At 47.2% G+C, this 26,967-nt stretch overlaps 1 protein-coding gene across 4 annotated transcripts in view; it reads right to left on the reverse strand.

Annotated features, from left to right (window-relative positions):
* Nucleotides 1-832: 832 nt before the first annotated feature.
* itgb6 (integrin, beta 6) overlaps nucleotides 833-26,967 on the reverse strand; it is a 98,542-nt gene continuing 72,407 nt past the window's right edge. For 3 of the 4 annotated variants that reach the window (XM_038789645.1, XM_038789648.1, XM_038789644.1), the window contains 5 exons: nucleotides 22,163-22,385; nucleotides 14,231-14,328; nucleotides 6,907-7,026; nucleotides 2,636-2,802; nucleotides 833-1,400 (listed from right to left, as the gene is read on the reverse strand). In XM_038789645.1, coding sequence (XP_038645573.1) covers nucleotides 1,305-1,400; nucleotides 2,636-2,802; nucleotides 6,907-7,026; nucleotides 14,231-14,328; nucleotides 22,163-22,385 — 704 coding nt within the window. In that variant the 3' untranslated portion in view covers nucleotides 833-1,304. The remainder of the gene's footprint in view (nucleotides 1,401-2,635; nucleotides 2,803-6,906; nucleotides 7,027-14,230; nucleotides 14,329-22,162; nucleotides 22,386-26,967) is intronic. The other variant, XM_038789646.1, reaches the window with a different exon arrangement.

Below are 26,967 nucleotides of genomic sequence, written 5' to 3' on the forward strand. Positions count from 1 at the left end.
GTATCTTTATACATATAAAATATACATATTACAGTATTCATTGAAAAAATACAGAATTGATCTTTCCACAGAAAAACAACGACAATAGCCGTTTGAATTGGAGGGGGCGGGTAGAGGTTTGCAGTTATTTAAAAATTAACAACCACATTACTAGGGTAAATTTCTCAGAAACCGTCCTTCAAATTGAAATAGCATTTTTTAAATTTATATTTTTAATAATAGTATAAAATTTTAAAGCTACTGCTTGAATATCTGTAATCTTCTCCAGCCCTATACTGCTCTGCGATCTCTGGACTTTTCAATTCACCATCACCTGTTTCAATCATTCCATCATTGGGGGCGTTTCTGCAGCCTTTTTCACCATATAGTGTGGGGCAAGTTCTTCCAGGCACCTTCCCCCACCGGGATATGTAGCAACAGCACTGTTTGGGGCCCTCAAAACGGCCCAAAAGCCCTTAAATAGCGGGAGCGCCGGCCGCCATTTTGTTTTTTTTTCACCCGTTTTTTTGGGGGCGTTACTGCAGCCTTTTTCACCAGATAATGTGGGGCAAGTTCTTCCAGGCACCTTCCCCCACTAGGATGTGTAGAAACAGCGCCGTTTGGGGCCCTCAAAACGGCCCAAAAGTCCCTAAATAGCAGGAGTGCCGGCCGCCATTTTGTTTTTCTTCCCCCGTTTTTTTGGGGGAGTTACTGCAGCCTTTTTCTTCTTCCCACTCCAGGTGAGCACCATATAGTGTGGGGCAAGTTCTTCCAGGCACCTTCCCCCACCGGGATGCGTAGAAACAGCTCCGTTTGGGGCCCTCGAAACGGCCCAAAAGTCCCTAAATAGCAGGAGCTGCTGAATGTGTGGCTTAGCTCCGCATAGCCGCAACTGGAAGTCCAATCATTCCATCATTGGCAGCCAGGATTAACACTAACGCTAAATTCTGAAATTCTCCCCAATCTCTTCGTCCTCCACCTCTCACTTCTCTTTTAAGACATTCCTTAAAATCTCCCACTTGGTCACTTGTCCTGATATCTCCTCATCTGGCTAGGTGTCAACGTTTGTTTGATAATGCTCTGCCAAAGTGCCTTGAGATTTTGCTATATGTTAAAGACACTATACAAGTTATTATTGAAACATCACAAACATTCTAATATATACATAAAGTATTCAAAATATACACATGGTGTTGCAATGTCTACATATACCAGGGAGGCAAAATTCTAAAATATGCATATCAATGGAACTGGTCAAGACAAAAAAGAATATAAAGTGCATCAGGCCTGTTTGTGAAACTTACAATTTTCCAATAAATTAATCATCAATTCCCAATAGCAGTAACTTCTTTTTTCCCATAATTTTTGTAGGTCACATTTTTAAATGTGGAAATTGATCCCCTGTAAAGTGGATTTGTACCCTGAAAATACAATAATACATTATTAAGTAACTGGAAATGTATGCAGTTATGCACACATAATGAAGCATAATGAATTATATGAATTATCTCTATTGTCACGGTAAGTTTATACTACACTTACTATCTCCCATTTCCTTTTCGTCATTCCAAATGCTGCTAAACCTCATCAGTAATGGCAATTATCATAAAGTTAATCGAGAATTTACCAATATGCTTCTCTGAATAACACTTAGGGCATGATCGTCCCCAAGCAAGCATGTTCAACGCAACTTGCATTGAATAAGGGGCTTGAACGAGGAATGTGCGGCTGAAGCCACACATAGCTCCATTTTGAACATTGTAGCAAGAGATCGACACGCCATTGTGAAATCGCGTCCTGATCTCCGAAGCTCCCAAAAGAATCCCTGACCTCCCCCAAAGCCCGAACATAATATGGGAGGGTCCCCTGGCTCCAACACCCCATATCGCCCAATACCCATACCAGGCAACACCAGCCCGATCACGCGTGAGCAAAAAATGCCAGATTTGCACCTTGGCTGCACCAAAATGCCACACTGGCAGTGCCTCTGGGCACCTTGGCAGTGCCAGGTTGGCACCAAGGTGGCACAGCCAAGGTGCCAGGCTGGCACTGCCAAAGTACCCTGGTGGCACTGACAGGGTATCCAGGTGACACCAGCAGTGCCAGGGCACCATCCTGCCCAAAGGGCATGGAGCTGGGGGCATCCGATCCCTTTGGAGACCCCCACAAGTGCCATTCCGTCTGGTCCCTGTTTGTGGCGACCAATAAAAAACTGCGCTCACCCAAGATCCCCGTGACGAAGCGATTGAACCCCCAAAGCCTCTGTTACCTCAGGAATTTGCCTTGCTCTAATACGCAGATTTGCCAAAGGTGATCCCGCCCATTGTTGGTGGGATTCAGCTTGCAATGTCCCGCGATATTATGTTGAGGCTCATAAGGTGTTGCGGGCTGGATGGATCCCGGGAGCAGGGTCTCCCGGCTTTCAATGGCCACCATATGCCATGATGAGCTGCTTTTCCAGCGCAGCAGTGCTGAAGGAGCGCACCCTTTGAAGTATATTTTCCAATTTGCCCACTGAAGCTTTATCTATCCAGCTTATTAAAATTACAAAATATGCATTACATCTTTCTTAATTTAGTAGCCTCTTAAATATTTGCATTTTATTAAATCTGCGATGGACACTAACAGTATAAATAATTTAATTTTAAATACATACCGTTTGCCACTTAGCTTTTGCCCGTTCAGCTTCAAATTTGGCCACTTCTTTGTGGTCATGAATGGATATAAACATCTTCCAAATACTGAGGATAACCAAACCAACGACGAGGATTGCCAAAGAAATTCCCAGAACAATCATAAATACATTTGGAGGCAAGGGGCATTCTGTACAAAGAATACAATATTTCAATGTGTGACATTTGCTCAGATGCAGGAATGTTATTTTTATGATGACAAGTGGTAATTGACACAAGAATTATGTTAGAGAATGGAAGATCAAGGTGAAATATAACACTGAATGCATTACAATGTCTGCATTATTAATGGTAGCCTATTGTCCCCATGTCTGCATCTGTTTCCTCCGGGTGCTCCAGTTTCCTCCAGATGTGCGGGTTAGGTGGGTTGGCCATGCAAAATTTCCCTTAGTGTCCAAAAAATGTTAAGTGGGGGTTACTGGGTTACAGGGATAAGGTAGATACGTGGGCTTCAGTAGGGTGCTCTTTGTAAGGGCCGATGCAGACTCGATTGGCCGAATGGCCTCCTTCTGCACTGTAAATTCTATGATTTTATCTATGATAGGTCCTGATTCCGGGATTCCCAAACCCAGAATTGATTTTCAGGAGTGCTTTGAAAGAGCGCAGGCTTCTTCCTGTCAGAATCCTACATATGGAATTCTGGATCTGGTCAGCTTCATTGTGGAGATAGGTGCTTCCTGCTCCTCCACAATTTTCTTAGAGACTTACCAGTTTTATAAAGAGTTGTGATTCATGCCCCCTGAAAGGAGTTGTAAACGATAGAGTGCATGAGGGAGCAAAGGGCAAGTTCAAAAGGTCTCCTCATGCCCCCAATGCCAAGTTACGCCTGCACACTGTCCCCTCATGTCCACCAATGCTTTATTTCACTCTTACCTAGCCAGTTATATTCAGATAAATTATTTCTCTTAACGCCCCTGCACAGGATCTAGTTTTGGCTCTCTCCTCGTCCTCATTTACAAACTGTCTCTGAGTGAGATCATCCAAAACACTGGGTCAGCTTCCTTATGTACACTGATAATATCTAGCGATATCTCTCCGCCACTTGTGTTTTCAAACCGATTGTCTGACATCCAAATCTGTGAACATACAAATCAGGAGCAAGATTAGGCCATTCGGCCCCTCAAACCTGCTCCGCTAGTCCATAAGATCTTGGCTGATCTGATTGTGGCTTCAATGCCACACTCCGCCTACCCCTGATAACCTTTAACTCCCTTGTTAGTCAAGAATCTATCTATCTCTGCCTTAAATATATTATTTGATGCTACTTCCACCTCTCTCCGGGTAACGGAATTTATAAGATTCACGACCCTCTGAGAGAAAAAGACCTTCTCATCTCCATCTTAAATGGAAGACGCCTTATTTGAATCTCAGAGATCTGAGATTCAGTGGGATCTGGTGTCTGAGTGCGTGAAGCACAAAAGGCGAGTATACAGATGCAGCAATTAATTAGGAAATCTAATAGAATACTATCATTTATTGTGAGGGGAATTGATTCCAAAAGTAGGCAGGTTATTGTTCAGTTGTACAGATGATTTGTGAGACCACATCTGGAGTACTGTAGACAGCACTGGTGTCCTTATTTAAAGAAAGATGTAAATGTGTTAGAAGCAGTTCAGAGAAGCTTTAGTAGACTAATACCAGGAATGGGCAGGTCACTTATGAGGACAGGTTGGACAGGTTAGGCTTGTATCCACAGGAATTGCGAAGAGTAAAAGGCGACTTGATCGAAACCTTTGAGATCCTGAAGTATATTGACAGGATGGATATGGAGGTGATGACATGATTTTCTGGCTGCGTCCCGCCGGAATCAGTATTGGATATGGCTGGTGGATCTCGGGAGAGGCTTCCCCTGGGATTCACAACGGTTGTTATGCCTTGCGAGATCTAACGTAATCTCACAAATGTTGCGACCTGGATCCTTGTGGGAGGGACCCAGATTTGCACAGCTAAAAGAGCTTAAAAAATCACTTAGCTATGTTGCCGCTGGACAGAACGGCCTCACCGAAGAGGCCTTAGCCGGGCACCGTTTATCACTGGTCTCCACAAATAGGAGGAATGGTACTTGTGGGGGAGGGAGGGGGTCTCACAGACAACCGGGTGGTCGGCCTCTGGCCAGGCTGGCACCCTGGCAACTCTGGTGCCACCCGAGCACCGCCAGCCTGGCATTTTGCCCATGCTGGAAGTGCCACGGTGCGAGGCTGTCGTTTTTGCCCACGCTGGGGATTAGGCCTGGGGTGCCCTATTGGTATGTGGTGGTCTGCGGGGAGGGGGGGCACTCAAGACCACCCCCCCCAACAGGTGAGACGGGGCGTTGGGGGGAGGGGGGGGGTCCATGGGTCACGTGGAGGGTCGAGGGATCAAGGCGGCATTTTTAAATGGCACCCCAATCTCTTCCTGCACTGATGGAGCAGGCTTGAGGGCTGAGTCTGTTCCGAAACAACATGTTCATACGTAAGTTCATATGTCTTGGAAGAGTTGCAGCACAGATTTACCAGAATTATGCCAATTACCAGAATTGTGACCAATATTTAAAGGATTAAATTAAGCAGAGAGGACACAAAATTAGTTGGAAGTGCTTTGGGGCAATTTTTCACCGCCATTTATGCTGAGCAGGAATGGTGGAGGAGCGGGATTTCCAAAGTGGCATTTACACTGGTGGGAATTCCCCTCTTGATTGTCCCTCAGCACTGCCTGGGGAATGCCAGGTGACAGTGCTGGGGAGGTGGGCTTATGTTGGGGAGATTTGGGGTGGGATGAGTGTAGGGGATCTATTAGGAGCCCAAGTTGCTGCTGCCAGCATGACACTGTGGGACCTGCCTCCTGTTTTCTTCTTCAAAGAGTTTAAACATTCATAGAATTTACAGTGCAGAAGGAGGCCATTCAGCCCATCGAGTCTGCACCGGCCCTTGGAAAGAGCATCCCACTTAGCCCCACACCTCCACCCTATCCCCTTTATCCCCGTAACCCAACCTAACCTTTTTGGACACTAAGGGCAATTTAGAATGGCCACTCCACCTAACCATTGAACTGTGGGAGGAAACTGGAGCACCCGGAGGAAACCCATGCACACACGGGGAGAAGGTGCAGACTCCACACAGCAGTGACCCAAGCCAGAAATCGAGCCTGGGACCCTGGAGCTGTAAAGCAATCGTGCTAACCACTATGCTACCGTGCTGCCCATTCAGCGGCAAAAGCCAACAGCACAGCGTTTTACCCTCCTGAGCTATTTGTTCTGGTGGAAGAATCCATGACAAGAGGACACAATCTTAAAAGTGTGGTTCAGCCATTTATAAGAGAAACCAGGAAGCATTCTTTCCACAGAAACGATAGTGAAAATCTGGAACACAGTCCCCCAAAAAGCCTCTGGATGTTGGTTAATTTAATTTTCAAAGACTGAGATTGATAGTTTTGTTAGGCAACGTCATCAAGGGATATGGATGAAAGGCTGGCAAAATGCAGATCAGCTGTGATTTCATTGATTGGTGGAACAGACTCAAGGGACTGAATGGCCTTAAATTCCTTAGCTGGTGGCTCAGACTAACGTCTTCAAATTCTGCATCAATTTAACTTGTCACCTCCTCTCATTTGCCATTTTTGGATCAGTAGCTTTTTTGGAAAATGACTCATTTGATTTGTCAGCATAATAATTTTTCATTTGTACCTATCAATGCAATTGAACTGTTTTTGAATGGTTCACATTTAATTTAGGTGTTTAATTCGCAAGTTAACAGTTTTTCCTTATTTTAGCAAGTTGCTCATTTTTGCTTTGCACATGTGCAACATCCAGAAATGTGACTAGATTGTGGTATTATCATACATGAAGGCAATGTAAGAGTTAATGGAATGTGTAGAGGCAGCCACTAGAGGGAGCTCATCCTAGAAGTATCTCAGGGATGACGCTGAGCCTTGTGGGACATAAGGTTGGAGTAGGTGGAAGGAGCAGGAGCTGGCTAGGAGTATCAAAGATAGTGAGGGAGCAAGAGAGTAGTTAATCTGTTAGTGAGTTGGATATTAGATGAGTATAGTTTATGTGTGTTTAATCAACTGTTAGTTCTTAGCGATAAGTGTTGAATCCAATTGTAGTGTTAAATAAATAGTTTAGTTACTTTACAAGATTTGTTCTCTGATCAACACTGCACATCAAAGCCATCTGGTTAGAGCAAGACAGAGAACAATACATAGATAAGGCTAGATACAAGACTTCAATATAAATTAATGTATTGCCTAAGCTCACCTGTTTGTTTTAAATCAAAAAGATGGGATCTTCCATGTTCATCTTTGACAATATGGAATGACATTGTGCAATCATTGCCACTTTTCAAAGAACAGTAGACAGATTGGTTTTCTTCAAATTCTATAAAAATAGTTTGGGAATATATACATTCAAATTTTTAAATTTTTAAAGAATCTGTTAAGTCACAACTGCTATACACTGACCATCGTCTTGAATGATTGTATTTGTCTTTTTAAGGAATGATAAAATAATTCCACATTACAGCACTTTTGAAATCTCAGTTTCCACATAAATGTTTTGCCAGAAAGGGCTATGTCTGACTTTAGTAGCTCCATGGGTGGTCCATAAGCATTGGCCAACAAATGCATCTGTCAACTTTATTTCCCAAGAAGTTCATTTAATCGGCTGCGCACATTCTTTTACCATTCATAATATACTTGCTTTTATATTTAATGGTCCACAATACCCATGATACAATGTAGATTATACTTTGTTCATTGTTAGTTCCAACAACTATTATGTCTAGATTCTATTATATTTAATATATGTTCATGCAATCAAAATTATACTAAAAGCTCTTCAAAAGGCCAGGTACTTCTAAAGTGAAGAAAGCTAAAACATTTGAAATGTATTTACCTGAGAACTTCCAACTATAAGACAAGTGAAGCATTACAATTCAGAAATCATGTTTGTTTTTAAATTGTGTGACCACCATTTCATTGTACTGAAATTTTGAGGGACTACAATAACAAATCTATACTGACTTTTATTTTAATTTATTTGAGATCCTTATTCTTCATGATTCAAAATAACTGAATTCAGTATTTAACCCTTACAGTACTACATTACCTTAGAACCTTTTCACATAGCTGTACCAAGTTTACTCATTTTTAATATATAGAAATTCATGGGCAGTGATTCCCCATTATGCATGTGTTTGAGATGACCTGTCGGAGTGCACCTTTATGAAATTAGCCTCATTTTGTATCATACACGACTTCTGGAAAAAGTATTTTTTTTCCCAAATTTGAAAGGTTTATTGCAATCACTATGAGAAACATGTGCAAGAGGGAAAAGACAGTTAGCAACTAAGCTTCTGAACTGCTAATATTCTAACAAATGCATATTAATACTTCTTGCCTTGGCCAGCACTCCATTACACATCTGACTTGGAGAGGGTGGAAAGGTTCTGGTAGTCAGGAAGTGAGTAATTTGGCACAGAATGCTCAGCGCCTGACCTGCTCTTCTAGCCACTATATTTATATGGTCCAATTAAGTTTCTGGTCGATAGTGGCCTCTCCCAGAATGTTGATGGGGGATTCAATGGGGACAATATCATTAAAAGTTAAGGGGCTCCCCATCTCACTTTTGGTTCAGTGATAGCACTCTGAGCTCTGATGTAGAAGGGTCAAGTCCAGTTCCAGGGGCTTGTCAGTTCAGAGAGGTTCTGAGGGAGAGCTGTACTTGGGAGTTATCTATTTGATGGGAGGTTAAACCAGGACCTTGTCTGTTCTTTTGTGCACATAAAATACCCTCTTGCAGTATTTGAGGTATGACAGGAAATTTTTCCAATGCCCAAACAAATTCAGCAAAATAAACTGGACGGACTTTTCCCAAAATTGTCGAATGCTGGATCAGGCAAGAAAAGGCAGTGTGGACCATGTCAACTTCACAGATGCCTTTTCTCACTTGATTAAATGGCACCCTGTGCAATTTCAGCATACTGGCAAAGATCACAGATCTCCCTTCAGGCCTCGGCCTAAACATGCTGGCAAAGCTGGGATTCGGAGATCGGTACACAATTTTTAAAAGGTGTTCTGATCTCAGGGTTAAATTCCGACATCGGGAACCACCCCCCCCCCTCCCCCTCCCCCCCCCCCCCCCACCCCCGCCCAAGTATCAGGGTACCCCCCTACAATGCTAAGATTGGGGCATCTCCCTACCACAACACTAAGAGCATGGCATTCCCCCCTCCCCACTACACAAAGATTGGGGCACTCCCACCCCCTCACATGCATCTGTGTGGCCCCCCACCTCCCTGTTAGACTCACAACTCCTCGACCCCTTCCACCCAGATTCGGGGTAAATCCCACCTCTGGGATCAGGGCATCGCCTCCCCTTTCACAGGCACCAGTTCCCCTCCCCAAACCAATGCAGATACTAATCCCCCCCTCACGAGCATTGCGCCTCCCCCACATACATAAGGGGAACCCCAGCGTGCACGTCCCAGGTACTGCCACCCTTGCACTGTCATGTTGGCACAGCCAGGTTGACATTGTCCGCTTGCCAGGGCCTCGACCACGTCCTGCACCACCTGGGTATGCGACGTTCCTATACATCCCCCGGCGTGGTCGTTACGACTGATTTTCATTTTTGACCCGCTCTCTGGGTGAGGAAATTTCTCCCCATCTCAGTCCTAAATGGTCTATCCTGTATTTTTAGACTGTGATCCCTGGTGGGGAACTTTAAAAAAATTTGTTCATGGGAAGGTTGGGCCAGAATTTGTTGCCCATCCCGGAGGGTATTTAAGAGTCAACCACATTGCCGGTGGTTCTGGAGTCACATATAGGTCGAACCAGGTAAGGATGGCAGATTTTCTTATCTGAAGGACATTAGAGAACCAGATGGGTTTTTACAACAATTGACAATGGTTTTGGGGTCATCATTAGACCTTTAGTTCCGGATTTCTATAGAATTCAAATTCCACTATCTTCCCTGGGTGTGATTCAAACCGACGTCTTCAGAACATTATCCTGGGTCTCTGGATTACTAGTCTAGTGACAATACCATTGTCCCACTGCCTCCCCTTTTGCCATTGGGGACATCTTTCCTGCATCTACCCTGTTTAGCTGTGTGAGAATTTTATCGGTTTCTTTTGAGGTCGCCCCTCATTCTAAACTCAAGTGACTATTATCCTAACCAACTCAATCGCCCCCCATTCATCAGTCACACAATCCCAGAAATCAATCTGGTGAACCTTTGCTGCGCTCCTTTCATAGAAAGAACTGCCCTCCTCAGATAAGGAGATCAAAACTGCACACAATAATCCAGATGTGGGGTTGGATTCCTTGTCCACGTCTGCTGCAAGATCGCTATGGACGGTACGGGGACCATGTAAAGGTTCGTTCACCTCGGTGGGAATATCTGGTTGCCAGTTGGCATGGCCGTCTCACCAAGGCCCTGTACAATTGTAGCAAGTCATACATCCTCCTGTACTTAAATCCTCTAGCTGTGGATGTCAACATCCCATTTGCCTTCCTCACCGCCTGCTGCACCTGCATCAGCATCTGGTGTACGAGGACACCCAGGTGTTGTTGCACATTTCCTTCTGTCAATCTATAACTATTCAGATAATAATCTGCCATCCTATTTTTGCTATCAAACTGGATAACACATTTATCCACATTATACTGCATCTGCCATGCACTTGCCCACTCAATCAATTTGTCGAAATCACACTGAAGCATCTCTGCATCCTCCTCACAGCTCACCCTGCCACCCAGCTTTGTGTCATCTGCAAATTTGGAAATATTCTATTTACTTTTCTCATCTAAATCATTAATATATATTGTGAATTGCTGGGGTCTGAGGACTGATTCCTGCCGTACACCACCAGTCACTGCCAACCAGTTTTCTATCCATCTCAATACTTTACCCCCAATCCTCTGCGCTTTGATTTTATACACTAATCTCTTATGTAGGACATTGTCAAAAGCCTTCTGATAGTCCAAATAAATCACATCCACTGGCTCCTCTTCATAAACTCTTCTCATTACATCCTTGAAGAATTCCAGTAGATTTATTTGTCAAGCATAATTTACCTTTCATAAATCTGTGCTGACTCTGTCCCGTCCTGCCCTGCCATTGTTTTCCAAGTATTTTGCTATTAAATCTTTAAGAATGGACTCTAGCATTTTCCCTACTACTGATGTCAGTCTGACCAATTTGCAATTCCCTTATTCTCTCCACCTTCCTTTTTAAATAGTGGTGTTATATTAGCTACTCTCCAATCTGGAGGAACTGTTGTAGAATGAATAGAATCTTGGAAGATGACCGCCAGTACATCCACTATTTCTAGGTGCTCTAACTTTATAGGAGGCCAAGGGATCTGCAACTTCAGAATACCTGTGGCCTCACCGGAATACGATTTACCCAGATGAGAGGACGGGGCTACCCCCTTTTTCCTACAACTACTGGGATATAAATACCGAGACTCGGATGTGGACCAGTCATGGGAGACCCTTTGGGGAGTAGGAGGAATGTATCGTAAGGAAAATAAAACTAACATTTTTTACAGTCATCACTTTGAGTGGCCGCTTGCCTGAGACATTCCACTGGCGACAGGGTGGGATTGGTCGGGTTGGCCATGGTGCCGCCTCCATGTGGATTTTGCAGGGCCTTTCCAGGGGACAATGTACCGACTCATAGTAGACGCACATTCTAAATGGAAAGATGTACAGCTGATGATAACGGCGACAGCTCGTGCCACCACCGAGTGGCTCAGGCAGACTTTTAGTGTTCGCGGACTCCCGGAGGTACTGGTGCAGGACAATGGCACCGTGTTTACTAGTTTAGAGGTTCCGTATTTTTGTCGCAAAATGGGTCCATCATGTCCGCACTGCGACTTATCATCCGTCCTCAAATAGGTAGGCAGAACATGCCATACAAACATTCAAACTTGGGATGAGAAAGCAGACCCCAGGCTCACCATTTCCTATTCTACTATAGGACCATGCCGCACGATACCACTGGGGTGACGCCCGTGGAGCTTTTGATGAGTAATTGAGTCTCGTTTTGCCGGCCATCGGGGAGAGAACCGTGACAACAGGAACAGACTAGAGCAAAGCGAGCTAGGCCAGTGAGGAAATTCACTACTGGCGACTCTGTTTATGTCCGGAATTTTACTGACAGGCATTATGAATTCTGGGAATGATCATAAAATGGTCTGGGCCGGTTCCGTATAAGGAGCTGGTACAAGGAAAGGACTCAAATCGACACGTGGACCATCTCCGGAACCAAGTGGAACATGTGTCCGAAGACAGATCACGGATCCCGAGCCCAATGATGCCCCTCTCTGTGGAGCAGTTGCTGGTGGTACCCAGCGAGGCAGCTGGGCTTTGTGACTCTGAAATGCAGGAGGTCGACCAGTCCGACCAGGAGTTGGGCATGGAATTTTTGCCCATGGAACTCGATGCAGATCTGGGGGTGATCGGCAAAAAATAAGGCTGCGGAACCACCCAGATGTTTGACCAGGAAGCGATGTTCCCTGGCCTGTTACACCCCTCTGTGCCTGGAGCAATGACTGCCAGATAATCAGCCCTTGATGAAGACAGCCATCAAAATGGATGACGTATCTGACTTGGGGAGGGGTGGGGACGAGGGGGGGTGGGTGGGGAGGGAGAGAGGGGGACTAGAGGGGTGTTATAACCTTACAGGAGGCTCAGGAACTTGCTACATCACAGTCCCTGTGGCCTGACCTAAATACGATTCACCCAGATGAGGTGGCGGGGCTGCCCCCTTTTTCCTAGGACTGCTGGGATATAAATACCAAGGCCCGAGAATGGGCCGGGTGCAGGAGAACCTTCGGAGAGTAGGAGGAGAGCAAAGTAAGGAGAATGAAACCAAAATTTTCTGCAGTCGTCACTTCCAACTGGTCGCTTGCCCGAGACTTTACATTAGGGCCACTTCCTTATGTAGCCTGGGATGTAGATTATCAGGCCCTCGAGATTTATTGGTCTTCAATCCCACCAATTTCCCCAACATATTTCCCTTCCAATACTGATTTATTTCAGTTTCTCCATCTCGCTAAACCCTGTGTTCCCCAACAGTTTTGGTACGTTATTTGTGTCCTCTTTTGTGAAGACATAACTAAATTATGTATTTAGTTGGCTGTCATTTCTTTCTTCCCCATTATAAATTCCCCTGTTTCTGACCGTATGGCACCTACAATTGTCTTCACCAATCTTTTACTCTTCACATATCTATAAAAGTTTCTACAGTCAGATTTTGATGTTCCCTGCAAACTTCCACTCATACTCTAATTTCCCCTTTTTTAATCAATCCCTTTATCCTCCTTTTCTGAATTCGAAACTGTTCCCAATCCTCAGGCCTGCTGCTTTTACTGGCCAATTTGTATGCTTCTTCCTTGAATCTAATACTATCTTTAATTTCCCTTGTAAGCCATGGTTTGGCCACCATTTTGTTTTTGCACCAGACAGGAATGAACAATTGTTGCAATTCACCCATGCGCCCTTTGAATATTTGCCATTGTGTATCCATAGTCATCCCTTTAAGTAACATTCCCGAATCCACCAGAGCCAACTTGTACCTCATACCATTGTATTTACCATACTCTATTGTATTTACCATACTCTATTTAGATTAAAGACTTTAAATTCAGGAATATATAGATTCAGGATTTTAAAGCTAAATTCCCTTCTTAAAGGCATTTATTTGAAAGGAAGAGGAACACCAAAATGTTTCTCTTTAATATACTCCTTTCGTAAAGTAGGGAAATTACTCAACTTGCAGCATGAAAAATGAAATGAAAATCACTTATTGTCACAATTAGGCTTCAAATCAAGTTACTGTGAAAAGGCCCTAGTCGCCACATTCCGGCGCCTGTTCGGGGAGGCTGGTACAGGAATTGAACCCGTGCTGCTTGGTCTGCATTAAAAGCCAGCGATTTAGCCCTGTGCTAAACCAGCCCCAGTGCTAAACCAGCATTGGGAGAATCGCAGGAAATAAGTTCATTTTCCCCAATTTCCATGTTTTTCTCCCCAACCTTTCTCCTGAGGTCAGTAACTTATGCTGGGACATAGTTTTGTGGGTGTCACCATCTATCTGGTAGCGAATGCAAAGGACCATTTTTCATTTATTTGAGAATTGGATTTCCTGGGCTGCGTACTTTCAGAAGGGATCACTGATCATAAATGTGAACTTTGGTTGAGGGCTTTTTAATGTCTCTACCACTTCCTTGGCACAGATCAGCTAAAAACAGGTGTTGTTCTAAAGGTATCAGATTAAGGTGTATATTTCTTTATGATCACCGGAAGTTTGAATCAAATGTTAATTTATATCTCATTTCCATGAAAAGCCATGTTACAAATATTAGACAAATATTAGTACGCTCGAACGAAAAGCTGACCCTCTCTGTCTGAATCGTGATAATTCTACACACTTTGAATGTTCTCAGACTATCTTAAATCCACAGATCTGTAAAGATCAAAACAATCACCGCATCAAAACTGAATTAGATTCAAGTAAAAATAATTCTGAGCTTGTTTTGGTTTTATTATTTTTACATGAAAGTAATATTTGTTACCTGATGTTTGATTGACCGTCGAATCAACTAACAGGCATTTTTCTTGGCATTCTTCTACTGATCCATCCACATTCGACAGGAAACATTCAACACAGCTCCTGTAAATACCATCATGCAAGATCAATAACTGCCAGGCCTTTGTCTCCATCAGTAAAGAATGAAATTTATATGGTTCTTAAGATCTAGAAACCAACACAATTTCTGCACTATATGCAGCTATCCAAAATGTCTTTGGAGATTGACATTTCTATAGTTGATACTTGACGAGCATTATTCAGAAGGGTATTTTTCTCAGAGGAGTCAAAAAGCACTCCTGGCATATCCCTTGCAGATAAGAAAGCTTTAGATATTCCTAGTTCTTTTTAAAAAAAGCATCTCGTATCATATTACACGACAGGGAATGTTTTCAAAACAGCTACAGAACCTCGTTCGAGACATGTAATTCTATCATAAATTATCTTGGAGACAAAAATGTGCCAAGGGCTATTTTAAAAAGAGAGGTTGCTGAACGATAACAGGGATAAATGACATTCCAGTGTTAGGGACAGAGGTGTGTCAAATATCTCTAGCTACAGCAGCCTTACGAGTTGTTATATGAAAGTATTAAAGGTCAGCCAAATTCAAAAAGTTGGACAAGTATTTCTTTAAAGCATCATTACTTTTCATTTTGGTGAGAACTGAATTTCTGTTCGTGTGGAAATTTGAAGCTCAAAATATTACGGGCTAGATTCTCCGATTTTGCGGCTATGTCCAGAGGAAGCGTTTGGTCTTACGATCAAAAAGTCGGCGGCGACCCCTCACGGTGGGGGGGCCAGCAGCTGCGTAATTTAAAGGCTTTATCTGCAGATACAGATCCAGAATGGCCGGGTCCGTGGCCACGCATGCGCATGGCGGTGACCCGCGGTGGCCGCGCCGCACAACAAGGCGCAGGCTGCCAGATCGTGCTGCCCTGTAACCCCCGTCGCCACCCCAGGACCACCCTCCACCAGTCCCCCCAGCCTCCGCCGAAGCCCCACTAGCCAGCGAAATGGCTCCCCCTCACCGACTGTGCTGGCGCTGGACACAGTCCGCAGCCGTCATGCGAGGTCCACGAAAATTGAGAGGACACGCGTCGGGAAGTCAACCCATCGGTGGCAGAGCGGGCGATTAGGGAAGCGAAAGCAAGGGTGTTAGCCCCCTTCCCCATATGTAACTCTGACTGCTCCGATACCGCGAAGATTGCCACTATCGGGCATGGCTTCACCCTCACCCCAACCTTGGACACTGCCTCGGAGAAGGCTGTCCAGAACCCAGCAAGTTTGGGACAAGCCCAGAACATGTGGGTGTGGTTGGCTGAGCCCCTCTGGCACCGCTCACATTTATCTTCCACCTCCGGAAAGAACCTGCTCATTCGGGTTCTGGTCAGGTACGCTCTGTGCACCACTTTGAGCTGCATTAGGCTGAGCCTTGCGCAGGAGGAGGTGGAGTTAGCCCTTTTCAGTGGTTCGCTCCAGAGTCCCCATCCTACCTCTGTCCCCAGTTCATCCTCCCATTTTTGTCTGGTCTCATCCAGTGGTGTTCGGGCTCTGTCCAGTAGCTGACAGTATATTCTCCCACAGTGTCCACCCTCCTTGCTGCTTGTGCCTATCAGGTCCTCTAGTAGTGTGGTTTATGGGGCCCCGGGGTACCCTACTGTCTCTTTGCGGAGGAAGTGCTTTGTTTGGAGGTGTCTCATTTCCTGTCCTTTTGCTAGTTTCCAATTCCTCATCTAGAAGGTGTCTAGCATGGCTGGGGGGAATTTGTGATTGCAGCAGCCAAGAGGGACATTTTAGTTAGTCCGAAGTGCTGTCTCAGCTGGGTCCACGTTCTCAGCATGGCCGCTACCACTGGGCTTGTTGTGTACCTTGTTGAGGGGGATGGGAGTGCTGCTGTGGGCAGGGCCCAGAGGGTTGTTCCTTTACTGGAGGCCGCCTCCATTTGTACCTAATCTGTGTCGGGTTCTTGTACCCATCCCCTGACTCTTTCTGCCACTGCTGCCCAGTGGTGATATTGTAGGTTCGGTAAAGCCAAGCTCCCTTTGATTTTCCTCCTTTGCAGTGTTGGTTTGGGAATTCTCAGCATCAGTGCCCAATGCCTGGCTATCTGCATCTCCAGGTAACGGAATCTGTTCTGGGCCGTTTTAAACGGGAGCACCTCCAGCTTTGCCCCTCTTCTATTTGGGTTCACTGGCAATGCCTCACTCATGCACAGGTTAAATTTGTAGCCCGAGAAGGTTCCAAACACTTTCAGGATCTGCGGTATTGCCTTCAGTCCCTCCTGTGGCTTCGAGACATAGAAGAGCAGGTCATCTGCATAGAGTGAGACACTGTGCTCTCTGTCTCTTCTCCGGATTCCCTTCCAGCTTTTCGTGTCCCGCAGGGCTATCGCCAGGGGTTCGATCGCTAATGCCAACAAAAGTGGGGACAGGGGGCAGCCCTGTCTTGTTCCTCTCTGCAGCTGGAAGTATTCAGAGCTGGTGGTGTTAGTTCGGACACTCGCGTTGGGAGCGTTGTAGAGGAGCCTCACCCAGGCGGTGAACCCCGCTCCTAGCCCACACCGTTCCAGTACCTCGAGGAGGTAATTCCATTCGACTCTGTCAAAGGCCTTTTCTGCATGCAGGGAGACGATCACCTCTGGTGTTCTCTCCCGGGGGAGGGGGGGGGGGTCATTATTACATTCAGCAGCTGCCTGATTGTGGTGAATGTAACTCCGTAATTCACACTGTATTGTATATACATGAGACCATGCATTTGTAAGCGCAGTCGCGTTGTCCGACCACTAGGGGGAGTAGCGCTGGGAATGCTTAGGAGTTTGTACAGGGCTCCACCCTTGGCTCCGCCCACAACTCCTCCCCCTGGACTGCTGTATAAATACCAATGCTCAGAGCCAGTCGTTCAGTTCATCGAGAGTTCAACGCGGAACAGGCTGGCTCTGTTGTAAGTAGATTAAAACCACTGTTCATATCTTAAAGCACGTGTCTAGTGAATTGATGGTTCCTTCATTGATGTTCGCTGTGAGCTGCCTACCCTTGACAAGCCTGTTTGGTCCTCTGCGACCACCTCCGGTACGCAGCACTCCAGCCTTTCGGCCAGGATCTTTGTGAGTATTTTCACATCCACATTCAGCAGTGAAATGGGTCTGTATGATCCACATTCCATCGGGTCTTTATCTTTTTTGGGTATCAGTGAAAATGTGGCGTGTGCTAGCGTGGGGGGCAGGGCGCCCCTTGCAGTGATCCGCGAACATGACCCTTAGGTGTGGGGCCAGGACTGGTGCAAATGTTTTGTAGAAGTCCGCCGGGAACCCATCGGGTCCAGGTGCCTTCCCCGCCTGCATGGAGCTGATGGTCTCCATGATTTCTTCCAGGTCTATTGGTGCTTCCAACTCCCCCCTTTTGTCTTCCCCCACAACTGGTAGTTCCAGTCCGTCTAAAGTGACTGTTTTATAACCATTTAAGAGCCATTTCCCCCCAGCCTCAATTTTCAGGCTGGTGGGAGGAGTTCAGTCATTGGGAGAGGGGTATGCCCTGGAGACGCTGCTCAGGTCTGTGGGAAGGAAGGCAGGTTACGTCTCCATAAACTGCATCCTTTCAAAATCGGATGTCTTCCGGGCCCAACTGGTCTGCCTCCTCTGGGCTTCTCCTTACTCCCAGCCTCTCGACACTCCCTCTGCCCATCCCCCAAGTTGAATTCCCCTCCCCCACTTGAGCTCCCCCATCCCAGAATCACAGAAAAATACAGTGCAGAAAAGGCCCTTCAGCCCATCAGTTCTGCACTGCCACCTGAAAGGCACCTGATATGCCAATCCTAATCCCATTTGCCAGCACTTAGTCCACAGCCTCGAATGTTAATATGGGCCAAGTACTCATCCAGGTACTTTTTAAAGGATGTGAGGCAACCCGCCTCTACTACCCTCCCAGGCAGTGCATTCCAGACCATCATCACCCTCTGGGTAAAAAGGTCTTTCCTCAAATTCTTCCTGAACCTCCCACCCCTCACCTTGAACTGTGTCACCGTGTAACCGGCCCTTCAACTAAGTGGAACAGCTGTTCCCTATCCACCCTGTCCATGCCCCTTATAATCTTGCGCACCTCGATCAGGTCGCCCCTCAGTCTTCTCTGCTCCAGTGAAAACAACACAAGACTATTCAATCTCTCTTTATAACTAAAATGTTCCATCCTAGGCAACATCCTGGTGAAATGCCTCTGCACCTCCTCCAATGCAATCACATCCTTCCTACAATGTGGTGACCAGAACCAGCTGTGGCCTCACAAATGTTCTATATAACTCCAACATGACTTCCTTGTTTTTGTAATCTATACCATGATTGATAAAAGGCAAGTGCATCATGTGTCTTTTTCAACACGCCCTTCTGCCTTCAGAAATCTATTAAAAAATACGCCAAGGTCTCTTTGTTCCTCAGGACTTCCCAGTGTGGTGCCATTCATTGAATATTTCCTTGTCAAATTGCTCCTTCCAAAGTGTAATACCTCACACATTTCAGGATTTAATTCCATCTGCCACTTTTCTGCCAATTTGACCATCCCGTCTATATCTTCCTGCAACCCAAGACTCTCAGCCTCACTGTTAACCACCCGGCCTATCTTTGTGTCATCTGCACTGATCCTACCTCCGCCGCGAGCTCCCTCCTCTCTATGACATTTACTTGTCCTGGACTCTCAGGTTTTGGAGTCTGGGGACTGTTTGTAGTCCCAGTCCTGTCTATTGCAGTTTCTGGCACTTTTGGGATTAGAGAGCAGCCAGCCAATCAGATTAGCCAGCAGCTGCCTGAGGTGGGATGCCTAAGTGAGGGTCAGAAATCCCATCATCACCTAATTAATGGTCCTTGGATCAGGCAAAGTTGGCGCATGCGCAGGACTGCCAGCGTGTTCTGGCGCATGAGCAGATCAGTCGGCGTGTTTCCGCGCAGGTGCAAGGGGTTTCTTCTCCACACCGACCATGGCGGAGCCTTACAGAGGTCGACGCGGAGGGAAAGAGTGCCCCCACGGCACAGGCCCCCCCGCAGATTGGTGGGCCTGGATCACGGGCCAGGCCACCCCCCCCCCCCCCCCAACCCCGGGCCGGATCCCCTGCGCCACCCTGAGGACCCCACTAGATGGCCAACAAGCCCGGGGGGGGGGGGAGGCTTGTCAATTGTGTTAAATTTTATAATATAAATGCTTCACAGTGCACAGGCCAATGAACATCATCACCATGTGATAGAGAGCTAGTCTGGTCAAGCCAGTAGGAGGTTATCAGTTAGGTTAATAGACCCACAGCTGATTATGTACAGCAATCAACAGGTTCAATAAAACAGTATTGGATCATCTCCTGTGTCGGAAGCCTGTTTCTCGTTTTACTGCATCCAGTTGCAGTCGATGTTAGACCAACAGAGATAACACACCATGGTACCAGAGAGCTATTAACACTAACGAACCTACCTCGAGTGAATCTGCAGCGACCAGCACGCAGCCATCCGGCGGCATGGAAAAGATCCAACCTCCTCCGCAACTCCGGATCTCCGGCAACCTCGGCGCTAACTGGAAAGTCTTCGAACAGTAGTTCCTCCTGTATATAGAGGCCTCCGACCTTGAGGCAGGATCGGATGCCCGAAAGAACGCGCTGCCCCTGTCGACTGTGGGGGACCACGCCATCCACATCTATAACTCGCTCACGTTTGCCGATGGCGAAGACAAGACAAAGTTCAAGACGGTTCTGCTGAAATTAGACAACCACTGCGACATTGAGGTGAATGAGAGCTTTGAACGGTACATCTTCCAACAGAGGCTTCAGGCTAAGGATGAACCTTTTCAGTCCTTCTTGACCCATCTCCGCATCCTAGCGCAGTCATGTAATTATGTCTCGACGGCTGATTCCATGATCCGGGATCAGATCGTTTTCGGGGTCCAGTACGACTCCCTGCGGGAGCAGCTCCTCAAAATCAAACAGTTGACCCTCTCCGTCGCCATCAAAATGTGCATTGTCCATTAGCATGCCAGGAATCGTTACTCCCACATGAGGGCGGCAGAAAATGCAAAACTAGTCTCCCATGAGGCAGAAAGGGTGCAGGCCATCGCAAAAATGCAAGGCCTGAGCATCGAGGATAGTGGCCGTTTCGCGTGATTTTCCCGGGTCCCTACGCATGCGCGCCACGACCGGGTGGACGACGAGGCCGAAGACCCCGATGCGCATGTGCGAAAGTTGGTCGCCGGCACTGCACATGCATGATGGGGACCAACACAGTTAACACATCAAACCTAAACCTTTAGTCTTTGTGATGCCACACAAGAGCTGGATGAAAAGTTTCCACAGGCCTGAAGTAGCTCAGGCAGGGCCAAAGTTTGCCCATCCTTGGCCTTAATCAAGCTCAAGTTATATGTAGCTTCTGATGTTTAATGGCTGACTATATTACACTGTTCCAAGTAAAATTGAAATGTGCCATTGGAATTTAAAGCAACAAGTCAATCCCACCATGTCAGCTTGACTCAGTGCTCACATTCTTACCTCTGAGTCAGAAAGTTATCGATGGGAATCCCGTTCCAGATCCTTCAGCAGGGTAACAAAGCCTTACACTTCAGTGTAGTACTTTGGGATGTACCTTCTTTTGGATGAAATGTTAAACCAAGTCTCTATCTACCCTTTCAGGTCAACTTAAAAGGTCCCATGGCACCTTTCTCCCCATGTCCCGACTAATATTTCTCTCTTAGCCAACGTCACTAAACAGGGCCGGGATTCTCCCCTACCCGGCAGGGCAGGGGGTCCTGGCGTAGCGGAGTGGCTAACCACTCCGGCCTCGGGCCTCCCCAAAGCACCTTTAGAGGCTAGGCCCGCGCCGACTGGCGACAAATTCGGCGCCAATTGCCTTTGGCGCCCGTCGCCTGGCGTCGGGGCTGGCCGAAAGGCCTTCGCCGGTTCGCGCATGCGCCGGTGGTGACGTCACCCGGGGGTTCTCTTCCTCCTCCGCGATGGTGGAGGCCGTGGCGGTGGCGGAAGGAAAAGAGTGCCCCCACGGCACTGGCCCGCCCGCTGATCGGTGGGCCCCGATCGCGGGCCAGGCCACCGTGGGGGCACCCATCGGGGTCCGATCGCCCCGCGTCCCCCTCAGGACCCCGGGGGCCCGCTCGCGCCGCCAATCTCGCCGCCACCAGAGGTGGTTGAAACCACGTCGGCGGGATTGGCCTCTCAACGGCGGGACTTCGGCCCATCGCGGGCTGGAGAATCGCCGCGGGGGCCAGCTATTCCCGCCCCCGCCAATTCCCGGGTGGCGGAGAATTCAGCCAGGGCGGGGTGGGATTTTCACTGGCCCCTGGGTGATTCTCCGACCCTGCGGGGGGGTCGGAGAATTCTGCCAATATTTATCATTTATTTCATTGCTGTTTGTGGGGCAGTGCTGTATAAAATTAGCTGCTATTTGCTCTTTAGTGCAACAATGACTATGGCACAGTGGTGAGCACTGCTGTTTCATAGCACCAGGCACAGCATTCCGGCCTTGGGTGACTGTATGTGTGGAGTTTGCACTTTCGCACTGTGTCTGCATGGGTTTCCTCCAGGCGCTCTGGTTTTCTCCCACAGTCCAAAAATATGCAGGATAGGTGGATTGGACATGCTAAAATATTGCCCCTTAGAGTCCAAAGATGTGCAGGTTTGGTGGGGTTATGAAGATAGGGCGGGAGAGGTGGCCTATGCAGGGTGCTCTTTCACAGGGTCGGTGCAGACTCGATGGGCCGAATGGTCTCCTTCTGCACTGTAGGAATTCTATGATTCTATGACTACACTTCACAAAACACACCATCGACTTTTATTCACTTCGAAAATCCTAAATTCCAGGTTTTTTGCTTTGTGAATTTTTGGTTATGGAATTAGACCAGTTGCCTATTCGCTATATATTCCTTTCTTATCAAACTATGGAGATTACCTTTTCGAAATGCAGGGGTCATAACAAGTTGGGCAATTTTCACATTTATCCCCAGAGGCCCCAGAGTGCACGCAGACACATTTGCCACAGATGCACTCTCCACGTCCACTGCATAGGGCTCCATTTTCAGAAATACAGACGTCTGTGTTTGTGGTGCAATTACAATATTCACCAGTCCATCCTTGGTTGCAGAGGCATTCCCCACAATCACATAGCCCGTGGCCTAGGAAAGAAAATGAATATTAAACCTTTGCTGAGACTCAATGTCAGTATTTCATTGAAAACATACTTTCAGTGCGCTATTGTTTGAACATGTTGCAACATTTCAATTAGGAGTCTTAACATATATTAGCACTAAACCTAAATATTAGTTTAATTGGCTGATTTGAATAACTTTGAAAAAGTTCGATACAGGCTTAATCTGGGCCAGTTTGATCGATTTATTAAACATATCTGAGCGGCATGTTGGCACAATGGTTAGCAATGCTGCCTCACAGCACCAGGGACTCGGGTTCAATTTCGGCCTTGGGTGACTGTGTGGAGTTTGTACATGCTCCCTGTGTCTGCATGGGTTTCCAAAGACAACAAACTTACGGGAACACCCGGCCCAGCGGTAGAGGGAGTGAATGATTAAGGTGGTGTTTAGGGTGTCAATCAAGCAGCCTGCTTTTTAGCAACTGATGTTTTGACACCTTGGCCCAGTGCACGACCAATTCCAGCCCCACTCGACCCAGAGTCACAACGCAGGTGAAATTAGATTTTATATTCCAAAGAGAAAATGCTAGAAAATCTCAGCGGGTCTGGCAGCATCTGTGGGAAGAGAAAAGAGCTAATATTTCGAGTCCAAATGACCCTTTGTCAAAGCTGATTTAGATTTTATATTAATACTGTGGTTTTGGTTGAGTCAGATTGACTAAAGTTGCCAGATTTGTAAATTTAAACACAAGTAACCTTTTATTATAAACAGTAATTATAATTAAATAGGCAAAAAATGGACACATAGACAAACAACACAGAGGGAAAACGGCGGTTGAGAGATAAAGAAAATATAATAAAATAAAAGGGTAAAGATCTTTGATTCAGATGGATATTTTTGAATTGGTTTCTTTCTCAGGGTTAGGTCTTCAGTTGGTTACATCCTTTTCCTTCAGTTTGTAAAGATGTTCACTGCAGACTCACAGAGACACAGAGAGAGGGAAGAAACATAGGGCGCGATTCTCCGCTCCCCACGCCGGGTGGGAGAATCGCGGGAGGGCCGGGCGACTCATTTCACGCCCCCCTGGCGCCCCCCGCAATTCTCCCACACCCCGCTCGGAAGAATCGCCGCTCGCCATCTTTCACGGTGACCGGCGATTCTCCGACCAGGATGGGCCGAGCGGCCTGCCGGTCGCGACCGTTTCACGACGGCGGCAACCACACCTGGTCGCTGCCATCGTGAACATGGGTGCCAAAGGCCCGTTTGTGGCTTGTGGGGGGCGGAGAGGGGAGTGAGCACCACGGCCGTGCTCGGGAGAGGACTGGCCCGCGATCGGTGCCCACCGATCGTCGGACCGGCGTCTCAACGGATCGCACTCTTTCCCCTCCGCCGCCCCGCAAGATCAAGCTGCCACGTCTTGCGGGGCAGCGGAGGGGAAGACGGCCACCGCGCATGCGCGGATTTGAGCCTTCAGCCGTCGTGACGTCAGCCGCGCATGCGCGGGTTGGAGCCGGCCAACCTGCGCATGCGCGGCTGACGTCACATTGGCGCCGCCGTCGCGTCATTCTCGGCGCACCGCCTTGATGCAAACGTCAAGGCCCGTCCGCCGATAATAACGGAGCGCTGCTCCTAGCCCCCCGGGTGGGGGTGAATATGGTGAGAGGAGCGGCCTCCGAGGCCATCGTGAAACTCGGCCGAGTTCACGAGGCATTCCCGACTTTTCCCGGGAGCGGAGAATTCCGCCTATAGCCCCTCTTCCTTCCTGAACCTGAGAGGTTTCTGGCAGGTTCGCTCCATAACAACCACCTGGCAGGAACCAATCACCAACTGTTGTCAGGCTGAACACAGTCCCTGGCCAACCCACTGATTGCCAGTCAGCCAATCGAACCGAATTCCTCCAAAACTGGTTCCTAAGATTCTTTTGGCGCCGACGAGTCTAGTTTCTTCTCTCCAAAATACAAAATCTGGGAACGCAAAGTGCTCTTCTGCTTAAAGCACATTCCGATTATGGGTCCACAGGCCAAAAATAATAAATTAAAAGTGATAGAAATAAAGGAAATAAACAGGAAGGACTCTTACGCTGATCATGGGTATCAAAATAAATGGGTTTTAGCAGTTGTATTTTGATTTGACAGATGTACAAACATTGAAAAAATAAAAATTAGAAATACATTTTAACCCACTCCAGGTGAATTTGGCATCCCCTCATCCAAATTAAATTTATTCCATTCTGACAGAATTGAGTAATCACTTTCTTGTATTGAGTCAACATGTTGCCAATCTTGTCCGGTGAGCAGTGACTGTGACTGGGGATGTGTGGGCAGGGTGGGTTGGTCGGTGGGGAAGCAATGGGGGAATGGAGGGTCCCGGGGAGGAAGGCAGCACTGGTTATCTGTTTCTTACCCTCTCCAATTCCTTACAGATATTACACGGAATGGATGATATCTTGGACCCGGCTTCAGGGTTCGAACGGGGACTAGTATGGCACCTCACAAGCTGCAGCCCACAAGTGCATCTGACAGATCACAGATGCCCTGTGTGCCTAGGCAGCAAGCTACATATATAGATTTTAAAAATAATCTTTATTGTCACATGTAGGCTTACATTAACACTGCAATGAAGTTACTGTGAAAAGCCCCGAGTCGCCACATTCCGACGCCTGTTCGGCTACACAGAGGGAGAATTCAGATTGTCCAAATTACCTAACGGCACATCTTTTGGTACTTGTGGGAGGAAACCGAAGCACCCGGAGGAAACCCACACAGACACAGAGAGAACGTGCAGACTCTGCCCAGACAGTGACCCAAGCCAGGAATCGAACCTGGGACCCTGTCACTGTGTAGCAACAGTGCTAACCACTGTGCTACCGTGCCGCATGGACCAGGCTCAACAGGATGCCCAGGCAGCAGATTTCTTCCCCTTTGCTGCGATGACCCAGGTGCAGGGGATAGTAGTTGGCACGTACGTCGCCTTGCGCTCACTGGGCCATCTGGGAGTGCCCTTCCTCAACAAGAAGGGGTTCCGCTCCCTGAATGTCCAGCTAATGTGCGACCACCACATGAAGATCCAGCATGTGTGTGCACACTTTCCAGGGGGTGGACGACTGCCGGACATCCCCGGTCTCTTCGTGGACCAACCCCAGGATGGCCATTTGGCTCTTAGGGGATAAGAGGTACCCGCTGAGGACCGAGCTAATGATGCCAGTATGGAAGCCAGAAACCGATGCAGAGATCCGATATAACAAGGCCCATGTGGTCACCCAGCAGTCATTGAGCAGTGCTTTGGACTCCTCAAAATGTAGTTCCAATGACTAAACCGGTCTGGTGGTGAACAAAGAACAAAGAAAATTACAGCACAGGAACAGGCACTTCGGCCCTCCCAGCCTGCACTGATCCAGATCCTTTATCAAAACCTGTCGCCTATTTTCCAAGCATCTACATCCCTCTGTTCCCCGCCCGTTCATATATCTGTCTAGATGCATCTTAAATGATGCTATCGTGCCCGCCTCCACCACCTCCGCTGGCAAAGCATTCCAGGCACCCACCACCCTCTGCGTAAAAAACTTTCCACGCACATCTCCCTTAAACTTTCCCCCTCTCACCTTGAAATCGTGACCCCTTGTAATTGACACCCCCACTCTTGGAAAAAGCTTGTTGCAAGCCATCCTGTCCATACCTCTCATAATTTTGTAGACCTCAATCAGGTCCTCCCTCAACCTTCGTCTTTCCAACGAAAACAATCCTAATCTACTCAACCTTTCTTCATAGCTAGCATCCTCCATACCAGGCAACATCCTGGTGAACCTCCTCTGCACCCTCTCCAAAGCATCCACATCCTTCTGGTAATGTGGCGACCAGAACTACACGCAGTATTCCAAATATGGCCTATCCAAAGTCCTATACAACTGTAACATGACCTGCCGGCTCTTGTACTCAATACCCCGTCCGATGAAGGCAAGCATGCTGTATGCCTTCTTGACCACTCTATCGACCTGCGTTGCCACCTTCAGGGTACAATGGACCTGAACTCCCAGATCTCTCTATACATCAATTTTCCCCAGGACTCTTCCATTGACCGTATAGTCCGCTCTTGAACTAGATCTTCCAAAATGAACCTCACATTTGCCTGGATTGAACTTCATCTGCCATTTCTCTGCCCAACTCTCCAATCTATCTATATTTTTCTGTATTCTCTGACAGTCCTCCTCGCTATCTGCAACTCCACCAATCTTAGTATCATCTGCAAACTTGCAAATCAGACCACCTATACCTTTGTCCAGATCATTTATGCATATCACAAACAACAGTGGTCCAAGCACGGATCCCTGTGGAACACCACTAGTCACCGTTCTCCATTTTGAGACATTCCCTTCCACCACTACTCTCTATCTCCTATTGCCCAGCCAGTTCTTTATCCACCTAGCTAAAATAACCCTGAACCCCATACAACTTCACTTTTTCCATCAACCTGCCATGGGAAACTTTATCAAACGCCTGACTGAAGTCTATGAATATGACATCCACAGCCCTTCCCTCATCAATTAACTTTGTCACTTCCTCAAAGAATTCTATTAGGTTTGTAAGACATGACCTTCCCTGCACAAAACAAT

This window comes from Scyliorhinus canicula, chromosome 2 (assembly GCF_902713615.1).
Source record: "Scyliorhinus canicula chromosome 2, sScyCan1.1, whole genome shotgun sequence".
In the NCBI taxonomy this organism is placed as follows: Eukaryota; Metazoa; Chordata; class Chondrichthyes; order Carcharhiniformes; family Scyliorhinidae; genus Scyliorhinus; species Scyliorhinus canicula.